Here is a 12,300-nt window from a genome sequence, read left to right on the forward strand (position 1 = left end):
TAGGAAATGGAAAGGAGGGGGGAACAAACCAGGAAAGAAGCCACTTACGCCAGAGCAAAGGCCACCAATGCACCAACCACCACCACAAAATCCAGGATGTTCCAGAGGTCTCGGAAGTAGGATCCGTCCTGCAGAATCAAGCCCTGGTCTATCATCTGCGGGAAAAGGGTATGAAGAGCTGTGGACGAGCCCAGGTGGTACAGGGGACACCTGCCCTGGGATCTGGTTCATTATGCCAATGTATTCACTGCCACTGTCTGTATAGTCAACCTCACTCTGAGCTTGAGGAGTGAGAGGGACAGCTAGCAGGCTCTCTCCAGATCATGGTGAGTGCTAGGCACCTTATCATAGCCACAGGTTGGACAAGATTCCTCTGTCATCACAGAACTCTCTGTTCCTCCTTTCCTTAATGCCCAGAGCTTCAGACATTGCCTCATATTCACAAACAAGTAACCCAGATGGAGAAAACTGGGAACAAGACAGATCTGTTCAGCTTTAGATGGTTGGGAGGATACAACCCTCAGGTAGTAGGAAGGGATGGAGTGTAGGAAGACTAACATACCTACCTGGCCCTTCACCTTGGCATGTACCCAAGCTCAAGGCAGGGAGCACATGGTTCGGGAGAATGCAATCCTCAGGCTCTCTGCCCACCCATCACCTGCTTCCTGTTCAGGCTACATGCACAGGTCTACACTATCCAAACACATTCAAGCAGCCATGTCTTAGGATACACCTCCTCAGGATTCTGCAGGCAAAAGAGTGCTCAGTAGAGGATCTCCTGTCATGGTCTTCTAGATGGCATCTTTGGGAAGGGCCTTGAAGTGAAGGGGACAGGTGACCCATTCAAAGCCTATAGCCAGGTTTTCTCCAGAGGCTTTTACCTTTATAACCATCTCAAAGGTGAACACGCCTGTGAAAACGTAGTCAAAATACCTCAGGACCTGTAAGACATATGAAACGGAGGGGAGGAGGACCAGGTGAGGCGCCGGGTGACACCCCCATACACTGACACATACAGTTCTGCCCCGCCACCCAGTTCCCACCCATTTCCATCTTAGACACATGAATGAAATTCCAACCACTGGGTAAACTGAGAAATAGCAGTAGGAATGAGGTGGGGTCACAGAACCTGCTGGAATCACATGGCTTAGAACCTGACCTCTTGAGTTTGAATTTTTCCACCAAACTCTCACTCCTTGTTCAGTTCCAGGATATGGAATTCTTGTCAGTTCCTACCCTCCTACCCCCCTGACACGCACATTCTTGTGGGGTTTCCAGGAGATAGCTCACTCTCTGGGATAGGGCTATGCTGCTCTTCAGCTTCACACACATCACCCATGACCATGTCAGAGCCTACAACCAAGCCCTTAGGTATCTGGCAGATCCCCTTCAAAGCCCTGGCTGGCTCAGGATACATTTGCTCCACTGCTGGAGCATAAAGGTATGTTGATGGATCTTGGGGACTTCGCTAGGACGTTCTTCCCTTAGGGAAAAGTTCCTACTTCTAAGGAACAGGAATGATCAATATCTCCATCCTTCCTTGTTCCCCAACAACCTCCCCACCATCAGTTCACCTCTGATGTTAGAGGGGAGAGACTAAGATATAGTGGCCCATAGGGCACCATGGATGTTGACAGATGGCCCCTGTGTACCTACTTTGTTACGCTCTGAATTGGTCAAAACAGGGTCCTCAGCTGCCAGGGCAATGCTGCTGGCCGCGATCACCAGAAGGATACACATCTCGAAGTAGCGCAGGTTCACAATGTAGTGGCACGCCCTGCGAATCCTGTGGAGTGGAGAGACCTTGCTGAGCTAGCCATGGGTCTTTTCCATGCTTCTCCATCTTACTCCCTCTACCTTACCCACTGACCTCTTCCAGACAGCCATTTCCTTGCCAAAGGAAGCCACGAGGGAGAGCAATTTAATTTCTCAGGCACTATCCTCTCAAGCCCCCATGGGAGAAGGTAATCAGATTGGATAGAGCTGTGGCACGCAAGCCAAGATACATTGTCTGCAAGCATGCTATTTGGGAGCAGCCAGCCTCAGACTACACAACCTCAAGGAGGCTCTCTGGAACCTTCCAATGCACCCTGGTATCTTCTCCTCTACTGTAAAAAACATCTGGGATCTCAGTAAATTACAAAGGCTCAAGAAACAGAAAAACAGACCTTGATTCTAAGATTCCAACAATAGGGTTTCATGTCTCCCATGCTACACTGATACAAGTAGCTTTGTACTATATAGTACTACAGTATTATATTCCCATCTCGGATGACCTGGCAACTTTAACTCAAGGTCTTTCCATCCCAGAGCTCTTCCTGAACCCTGTTTACATAGTCCCCAAAGGCCTCCTTGTCCCACTAGTCTCAGAAGTTGGTCTACATGTCATTTCCAGAGCAGAAAGAAGTTGCTCCTTCCCAACTCCATCCTTCCTGAATCTAACCTTCTAGACTTGTCTAACACTCCCACCCCCTGTCTCTGCTCATGGAAGTATGTTCTTTTGAAAAATTCACATGCAGGACAGAAGAAGATCTGTCTGTCCTCCATGTAAGCTTTTCAAGAGGGCATCCTTTAAAAATCTCAAAATCCAATAGATGAGCTTGTTACCCCAATGTCCACAGCCTCAGCTGTCTTCTTGTAGAATGTCTGTAATACAGACGAGTAAAGAAGGACATTTCCTTCTTTACTCCTTCCATCTTGTCTCATGATATTCTTCCTGTATCCTCTCTTCTACTGAGGGAAGAGGATACAGGACATCATTACAGACATTTAACGACTCCCCTTTCCTATTGGATCCCAGGTACTCTTGTATCTGGCCAACCAATACCAGAAAGGTCCAGGAAGATGGTTCATTTTTTTTCCTCACGCTAGCTTTCTGTCCTACTACCAAAAGGAGTGTGTGAGGGTATCTTACGGATTCGTGGTGCTGAAGATAAACATGGAGCTGTGTGGCACCATGGCTTTGCCCGTCTCACGCCTCTCCTTTTTCTTCTTCTTTTTCTCCACTTCCTCCTCTTCTTCCTCTTTGATCTCTGCCTCCTTCAAAGGACTGGCCTCTCCATCCGTTTTGTTACTAACTGCAAAGGAAGATGGGGAAACCATCAGTGACCTGGCTACATGCATGATACCTTTGAATTGTATGTGGACAACATGAGAGGCTAGGAAAGGGATTCAGATGCCCATACAAGGCACCCAAGAACACTGGGAATACTTTTTTTTATATTACATTGATTTAATACCTTCTTCTCCTTACCCTCACTTGTATTTTATGTGGGATAGCCTTGTATGCTTTATAAATGATAACCGTCAGGTTTCTCCTTTTATGACTGAACTTTTGCAATCTGGCAAACAAAAATGTGCAGTCTTGGCTGGGCACTGGTGGCTCACGCCTGTAATCCTAGCTACCCAGGAGGCTGAGATCTGAGGATCGCGGTTCAAAGCCAGCCCGGGCAGGAAAGACCGTGAGACTCCTATCTCCAATAAACCACCAGAAAACCGGAAGTGGCGCTGTAGCTCAAGTGGTAGAGCGCTCGCCTTGAGCTGGAGAGCTGAGGGACAGCGCCCAGGCCCAGAGTTCAAGCCCCACGACCGACAAAAAAAAAAAAAAAATTGCAGTCTTTGCAAACAGAAACTGCTTCTGTTATGATACTCATAAAGGTTGCATATTATAAACTCTTGGTTCTTATTTAAATTACTTATTAGATTTTCATATCAATGCACCCTGAATGGCATATTTATTATTCCCAGTCTACAGGTGGGAAACCCCAAAGTTTAGGGAACTGAAGTACTTTCCTACGGCCCTAAAGTCAGTGTGAGTTCCTAATATGAAATCCTATATGCCTTCAATGAAGTCATACTACAGTGGAAAATTTTAAGAAACCATTACTCTGTTTGCAGCTGCCTTTCTGGCTGTGCCTTTCCTAGTCGTGATAGATGTAGAAATGAGAATGCAATATTCATGCGAATATGGGCCCTTGACTGCATTCCAGAACTGGGAGGACGAACAAGTCTAGGGTTCAGTGCAGTTCTCAGGCTGCTAGTCTATTTTTATAGTCAAGTCACAGAATGGGTTACAGTAGCAGGAGGATGAAGCTATCAGAATGGTGAGAGGACGTCCCGCCGCTCTGGAGTCTGTGAATGACTCTACCCTGGAACTTGGTGGAAGCAGCAAATCTCTGAGGTCATGAGTCATGCCAGAGGCTTCTAAAAGTAAGTCATGGGTAGTACCTAAAAGCCTATCACACACCCGCACTTGAGACTAGCTCTGGAACAGAAACAAAGGGCCGGTCAAGCTGTCTTATATAATTTCTTATAACAGAAGATCCAAAACACTGAATTTTTAAAAGTAAAAAATCCAACAGTTGCTCAAAAAGGCTATGAGACTGGGATTCTGAAACATGTCCAACTCAACCTGAGCAAGGACTGGACATGAGAGACTGACTTTTTGTCAGTTGTGGGGCTTGAACTCAGGGCCTGGACAATGTCCCTGAGCCTCTTTGTGCTCAAGGCTAGTGCTCTATCACTTCAGTCACAGCAGCACTTGTGGTTTGTTTTTTTTTTTTTTGAGTGGCTAATTGGAGATAAGAGTCTCACATGAACTTTTCTGCTTGGGCTGGCTTTGAACTCTGATCCTCAGATCTCAGCCTCCTGAGTAGCTAGGATAGAGGCATGAGCCACTGGTGCCTGGCTGAGATTTACTTTTTACAAGCAGACTGATAGTATGAGTGTGAGGAATGTGAAGAAAGGAAGATTGAGTGCTGAAACAAAAGCAAATAAGGAGAGAATGCTAAGAGAAAACAGTGAAAGAAAAATGTGGCAAAGGTGGAAGGGAAACAGCAAGAGAGCAATCTTGTGGTCACAATTCCAATATCACAGAGTAGCTGTAGGATTAGTGTAGGGAGGAGGTGTGGAGTCAGGATGGAGGTGAAGAGTGGGAGTAGTGCAGGTGTAGGGTGTGAAGGTAGAGCAGGGGATGGGGTCTGGGCCTGGATTAATGTAGAGGAGACCAGCTGGACAGACATGGGGCATAGGACTAATTTAGGAATGGAAAGTGGGCTTAAGTTCAGGACAAGGCATGGGTTTCTTCTAGATACAAAGTGTGAGGGCAGATCTGTGGTGGGACATGGCATTGTTATAGGTACAGAATGTATAGTCCAATCTGGGAAGGGGCATTAGGTTAATATAGATAGAGAAGGTTCAGTCAAGTCTGGGACAGGACATAGGGTGGATGTAGGGACAGGTTCTGGGTGGGTCATGGGGTTGATGTAGAGATGAGGCCTGGGTCAAGGCACAGAAGGCGTGTAGAATTAATACAGGGATGAGGTATGGGGCAAGTGGAATATTAGATGAATTTTTTTTCCTGTGTTTCCCTTTCCAGTTTCACAGATTAACCTCTGCTGCCTGAGGGAACTCTGAAGGAGAGAACGAGCAAATAACTAAAAGCTCCTAGGAGGGAAAGAGTTGATAGGCGTAATAGAATCATAAAATGTTAGCACTGGAAAGGGCCTCAGAGATCATCTGGTTCACATTCCCACTCTATACATGACAATCAGAGAGCTTGAGAGATGCAGAGATTTTTCTGAGGTCACAAAGCAGAGCCAGGACCAGAATTCCCTGCCAGGGGTCCGTCCCCTTCCTGGTGAGGTGGGCAGAGCACTTTAAAGACCACAGAGAACCCGACCAGATTCTCAGAGTGCAACCAAATAGCTGAAGATGTAACTGGGCATAAAGTCACACATGAACTTTCTGAAGACTTTAGGGTTGGTCCCAGGACCAGAGCTTAGGGAAAGCCTCTAAGTGAAATTCTAAGTATTAAGAAATTCTCAGATGAAGGAAATTCTAATTTATGATTGCAGGTTTTTATAAACGGTTTTACTCTCTCTTATTGCTAAAGAATGCTTTGGTTCTGCTGGGGTAGCTTTACTGGAGAATCCCAGAGCCAGCTGTCCTCAGTTGCAGGGTGGGATGGAGTGGGGCAGACAGGTAGGAATAGAGAGGGACTGTGCTCACTGTGTACCACTGTTGAATCCACCAAGGGCCCCACGTCAGGGATGGCCACGGTGACACTGGTGCTCTCGGTGGCGGCCTTGTCGGTGTTGGCTGTGATGCAGGAGAGGTCAGGCTCACTCTGGCTGATGCCCCGGCCCACATCCAGCTGCACATCCCTCAGCAGAGCTTGCTCACTACTGCCTTCCTGTTCCTGCTCGGTCAACACTGCATCCTTCGCTACTTCCAGCTCAGGCTGAGGCATGACTAGGGGTGTATTGGCTTCATCAAGGGCTTCTGCCAGCCCAGAGCCTCTGGGCACCATCAGACTGTTGGTCCTGGGAAGACAGAGGAGAAGACAGCCAGGGATCAAAAGCCGCTCTAGAATGGCCAATGCACCTGGCCAGAGAGGAAAGGGAAGGGGAGCTGAGCAGACCTGCTGGAGAGTGCTCAGCATCTACTGCCTTCACCCCCCCCCCCCAGACAGAGAGGATCTAGACCCACAAGCCACACCCACTACCTTATTCCCATTGGTCCATCCATGCCCTACTCCTAGCAGAGATGCTCTTGAAGAACAGGTGCGTATTTTCAGAGGGAACAAAACCGTGGCAAAAAACATCTCCACCTCACCAAAAGGGAAACCAAGACCCACAGAGGTCTCCACTAGGGAATTCCTGACCATCAACCTGTGCTAGTCTCTGTAAGGCACTTCTGGAACTCACCTCCTTAAGTCCTGGGTTCTCTCCTCTTCATGGATTGTCGGTTCCTTGCCCCCATGGCTGCCCCGGGACTCATGCTCCTTCTCTCCCTCAGTGGGTACCACTTCATCCAGACTCCGCTCCTGGCTGGCAGACCTGCTCCGTGAGGCCGAAGAGGACTCCTTCCCTTCTGTCCTGACTCGACGGTGCCGGCTTCGCCGCTGGCTCTGTCTGTGCCTGGCCCGGTCCTCAAAGGTCACCACGGTCTCTCCTCCTCCCCCAGCCTCCTGCTGGGTTGGGTCACAGTTCCCATGACAAGGCCTGGCGAGCCATGGTGGCTCCCGTTTGCCCAGGGATAAAGGGCTCCTCTGATTGTCCAGGGCACTGGACAGGCCACCTCCATCTCCTTTGAGAGACCCCCCACGGCTGATGCGCTCCTCTTCACACTTTTCCAGGCCTAGGCCTAGGGTCAGACCTTCAATGGGCCTGGACCTGCGGTAGAGACTGGGGTGGGCATTGAGTGGGTTGAGGGGGCTCAGGGGGTTGAGGGGATTGAGCGGGTTCATTGGTGGAGCCTCCTCTTTGTTGAGGGCCTCCTGGCTGGACATCTGCATGTGTCTCCTCAGCTGGCTGGTGCGCTGTTCCCACACAGACATGTGGTGCCGGCGCCTCCGTTCCCTCCTGGCAAAGGGGAAAGGGTGAGGAGCATAGTCAGGGCCTAGCAGCTGCAGCCTGTGGGGCAGGGGTGGGGGTATGGGGGGCAGTAGCCACAGAGGCCATGAACAAGGGAGGGCACATGATGGAGCAAATGGGAGAACCGAGAACCTGAGACAGGAAGCACAAAACGATGCGAGGAGCAGAGTGCCCACACACGAGGAGGTCATGGGACCAGCGCCTCCATAGCCAGTTTGGAGTATTTTTAATTGCAATCCCTGCTCTGCAGCGGTTGAAGGATTGAGAAGAGATAAGCCTCCACAATTGAGCCCTGCATCTCCAGAGGGTCTCCGGGTATGGTCACACAAAGGCTCACTTGCCTTTACCCCTCTGTGTTCCTTTGATTCAGGAGCATCAGCGAGGGTCCCCTTGTGCCTACCAATAGCTCTTGATTCTACATCAGACTCCCTCCCTTTCTCTTCCCTCTCTTCTTAGATTACAGCCTGGAATAGCAAAGGCTGAGACATGTTTAAATACCACCAAAGGCGGACAGCAGTAGCAAGCAGACCCATGTGCTAAAAAATCTTAGCACAAGCCTCCAAAAAGAAAGAGGGCCGTGGGTCTCTCCCACAATAGCTAATGGAACCCGTAGAAGATTTGTGTGCACAGAGACCACCAGCAGCTCCCACACAAACCACTGCTGAGCACTGCTCAAGGGTCTAACAAGCACTCACGTGGCAGCACGAACGCACAAGCACAACGTACATGAGCACACAGGCGTGGCTGACTGGTAGGTGCGGCATACACCTACTCCTTCCCTCACGAGCCTGTGAGTGCACGCCTACCAATTCAGGGGACACTCACATGTACCCACACGCAACCTCACCAAGGCCCACACAGAGCTGCATACAACAGCCTACACCAGAGGAACACCCACTAACACTCATTACCAATGCCAACACGTGCCCATTCACAGGCCAAACCAAAGAGTGAGCAACACACGGGGTCACGTACTTTAGACACACACCAATAGAAGCATAGGTTGAAAAGGTGCAAAAGGGCACGTCCACAGGTCAAGTACACAGAACACACGCACACACCGAGGCACACGCCCACATGCACACCCCGTGCCCCTTTGTCCACAGCAAGGACAAAGACACATTGTCCCCACGCCTACACAGAACCACTCACAAACACGCAAACCGGTACACACATACAGGTGGCTGCTGCGTGGCTCCCACATCGACATGTGGTGTCTTCTCCTTCTGTCTCTTCTGGGAAAGAAAAATGAACAGGTTCAGTTCAGCCCAACCTCTGGGAACTACAAGCCCCACAGCCACCAGCAGATTTCCAGAGGGAGACAGGAGTCTTCCATGTGTCCACAGGCTCTCCAGATGCTAGCTTCCAACCTTCACCTCCAACAGGGTCACTTCTGACTCCTCACTATGTGCAAATACATGGGCCTTTTTTTTTTGAAGGCACACATGCAGAAACACAAATATACAACTTTCTGTAGAGGATATAGCTTCAGATGCTCAAACAACATGCCCGCTAGCACGCACACACTGCTGCCTATGCATCCTTTGGAGGCCTTAGGCGACGAGCAATTGTGCCCCCACCCTTAACTCTCCCACCATATCAAGGGTAACAAATATAGATGCAACCCTCTAACTTGTCACCCCCATAGCAGGTCCTGACATGCAGGAAACAAATGCAGGAAACAAACCAGTGTGGCTCCACAGCAGCCTGTGGCTGCTCATAGCAGAGCCACCACACCACGGGCCACTGTTCATATTCTCCAGGAATGTGAGCAGAGCCCCTGCACTTGTACAACACAATGGCCCTGGTCTGTTCACCCGGTTAAAGCACAGTATCAACCTTAGACTTGTACAGAGAGATATCGTTTTTACATGTACACTGCAACCTTTCAAAGCAAAGGTAATAGAAGGTTGGAGATGAGATGAGAACATGGATGTCACCTGATTAAAGAGGAGAGAACATGTAATAAAATGATGATATCTATCAGCCAGGGACAGGATGATGTTTCAGTAAAGGACAACCCATCTTGGCAACCTTTAGAGTAAGCCTGCTCTTGTCCCAGGGTTGGAAAATCCCATCCAGCCCTTTAAGGCCCTGCCGGACCTTAAAGATCTGTAAATGCGGCTTCGCAAGAAGCCCAACACCCACCAGTGCAGAACATGCTCTGCAAACGAACACTCTCAATTAGCATTTCTGTGTGTCTGCAGAGGAGTGTACTATATGGGTAGAGCTGAGGAAGCAGAGGCAGAGGTCTGAACCTTCCTCTGGGTATCTGAAAAGAGGCACAAATGCCTATATGTGCACATAAGCACCCACGGATGCAGACAGCACCGTGGAAATGTCTGTGAGCTCCTCAAATGAACGTTTCCCTGAACATCGGCAGGCTGCACTGCAGTGAGGCACAGGTGGGGGCGGAGTGCCAAGAAGCATGGGGAGCATATAGAAATAGAAGCATACAATCTAGACAGGCAGCATGCACACCCACTAGGAAAAGCACATCATACCATCTATTTGCAAATTCTCAGATATTCAAATACCAGCTCTCCAGAAGCTTGTGTGTTAAGTATATGGAAAGATCCCCCCACCGCTCGTTCGCTCGCTCGCTCGCTCCCTCCCTCCCTCCCTCCCTCCCTCCCTCTCTCTCTCTCTCACACACACACACACACACATACACATACACACACAAACTCACACACACACTCATACACACACACTCACACACAAACCAGGCAAAAGAGATCCATCTCACACAGATCTGACACATACTTGATACTTCCTTTCATATCTCTCCTAATAGATACAAAGATCCTATTTTAAATTCATAGAAATATCCACATAGCTCTAACTCATGCACCTTGGGCACACCCCATAATAGGCTTGTGGAACAAGATGGGCATGTAGCATTCTTCTCATTTCCAAGATGAGGCAACAGAAATTCTGAGACCATGAGGTTCTTCTCAAGGTCACAGAGCATGTGAGAACCAAAACTAGAACCGATACTCAGGCACTTTGGTTTGTAACCATGCTCTGAGTGTCTCTATGGAAGCCACGTCTGTACTTAGTTCCACTGCAGACCAAAATTCTGTGATCTTGCCTACACACCTGAGCAAGGTGCATATATACCTTGAGGCCGCTCTTGCCAATAGTATAGACGTTGTGGCCTTGGTGTGGTTACCAAAGTCTAGGTCCTGGCTCAACTTCTTCTTCTACTCACTATGCCCCCAATGCATACTGTTTGATTCCCACAGCCCTGTGCCTGCCCACATTTCATTCATTCTTCCCTTCCATAAATAGCAAGTCTCTACTCTAGGCCAAGCATCATCCCCAATCACATCTCTCAAACCTCCTTCTCCCCCAGGCTTCCTCATCTCAGTAAATAGAACCACCTACTTCTAGGCAGCAGCTAGTCTATCCATCTGCACTTTTGGATACCTGTGTGTATGTGGGTTTCTTTTTTCTTTTAAGCTCAAATTCACATGAGAAGGTGTGTAGGGAAAGTAGGGTAGTAATCACTGACGACCCAGAGCATATTCTGAAGAGGAATTTGTTTCTCCAATTCAGAGAGAGGGGTTAGAGAGGCTAGACCTTAATAAACTAACAGTAACAAAGAGAAGAGAGACTCTGCATAGAGTCCCCTCAATGGGGTAAGGCAAACGCCATGCAGGAGCTGATCTCATGAGTACCAGGTCACCACAGACTCCTCACTCCCCAGCCTCAAGCACTGAGTGACATGATCTGGTGTTAGGATGGTTCCACTTCCAGTGGGACTGAAACCCTCCCCCAGTGGAAACACACAGGCCTCATGCAGACTGGGAAGAGCAATATGAGCTTTCTGTGCTTCTTTGCCCCAACTCCATCAGCTGCTCTTCTTACCATGTAGAGGCCATGCTCAGAGAGCCCAAGCCTGATTCACTCCATTCTTCCATCAACCACAGGTCTAGGGTGGATCCTGGAAGAATGGGGTCCAAGCCTCTCTATTTCATCACCCCTCCCCCATTCTCTCCCTAAACAACTCCATCTGAATCCTTGTTCTCTCCTGGCTACTTATAAGGTCACTAGCTTTTGTTTTGCCAATGCCACTGGTACTCTCTGTCCTCACCCAAAGTGGCCCTGTAATAGCGTGTTGCACCATTGCCCACTCTGTTCTACAGGGCTTTCCTCTACAGGTTTCTAGGATGCCAGGCTTTCCTATTCTTCTCTGACTTCCTGGATGTACCTCCCTTGGTCTTCTTTGCTGGCTTCTCTTCTGACAGACATTGAAAGCATAGCCATAAGCTCAGCCTCTGTCCTCAGTTCCTCTCTTCCCTGTCTCCACTGTTCCTGGGTCATCTCACCCACACTGATGGCTTAAATACCACCAAATGCAAATGACTTCCCCCAAATCTTTATTTTAATCCTGACTTCTCCTCTATTCATGTAACCAATAGCCTATTCAAACACTTGGATGCCTTCAAGGCATCTCACATTTAATGTGGCCAAAGTGAACTTTGTATTACCACCATCCCTAGGGTATAGGTAAATGCCACTACCCTTTCTCCAGCTGTTTATGCCTTAAAATGTTAAAAGAGAAAACCTGGGAGAAATTTTGTTTCTTCTCTTTATTTCCTCCTCACCCCTTCTAGATTAATCCCTGAACTCATCCCTTTGGCTCTCAATCCAAAACGTGGAATGAGATGGTCATCTCCTCTATTGTCACCATCCCAGTCTCAATCACCATCACCTACTTCAAGAATCATTACCTCAACTCATGGCATGTATAACACATTCGTCACCGAACAGTGACCTTTTAAAGTGAAGTCATAGTTATCCTTCTGTCATCTTCCTCTCATGGTTTCAGTTAGCATAGAAGCTAAAATCCTCAAGGGGTTTAGGACTTCTCGACTGGTTTCTGACCACCTCCATGGTCTTACTCTCTTCTATCCCT

The 12,300-nt window shown here is 48.7% G+C and overlaps 1 protein-coding gene across 4 annotated transcripts in view; it reads right to left on the minus strand.

Moving 5' to 3' along the window:
• Positions 1-12,300, minus strand: part of Cacna1e (calcium channel, voltage-dependent, R type, alpha 1E subunit) — a 305,919-nt gene that overhangs the window by 60,975 nt on the left and 232,644 nt on the right. For 2 of the 4 annotated variants that reach the window (XM_013015540.1, XM_013015538.1), the window contains exons 19-25: positions 8,555-8,611; positions 6,708-7,364; positions 6,010-6,323; positions 2,915-3,077; positions 1,657-1,786; positions 882-941; positions 49-155 (exon numbers count right to left, since the gene is read on the minus strand). In XM_013015540.1, the coding sequence (XP_012870994.1) occupies positions 49-155; positions 882-941; positions 1,657-1,786; positions 2,915-3,077; positions 6,010-6,323; positions 6,708-7,364; positions 8,555-8,611 (1,488 nt within the window). The remainder of the gene's footprint in view (positions 1-48; positions 156-881; positions 942-1,656; positions 1,787-2,914; positions 3,078-6,009; positions 6,324-6,707; positions 7,365-8,554; positions 8,612-12,300) is intronic. The other 2 variants (XM_013015541.1, XM_013015539.1) reach the window with 1 other exon arrangement.

The sequence above is a fragment of the Dipodomys ordii genome, unplaced genomic scaffold (genome assembly GCF_000151885.1).
Source record: "Dipodomys ordii isolate 6190 unplaced genomic scaffold, Dord_2.0 Scaffold27, whole genome shotgun sequence".
NCBI classification, from domain to species: Eukaryota; Metazoa; Chordata; class Mammalia; order Rodentia; family Heteromyidae; genus Dipodomys; species Dipodomys ordii.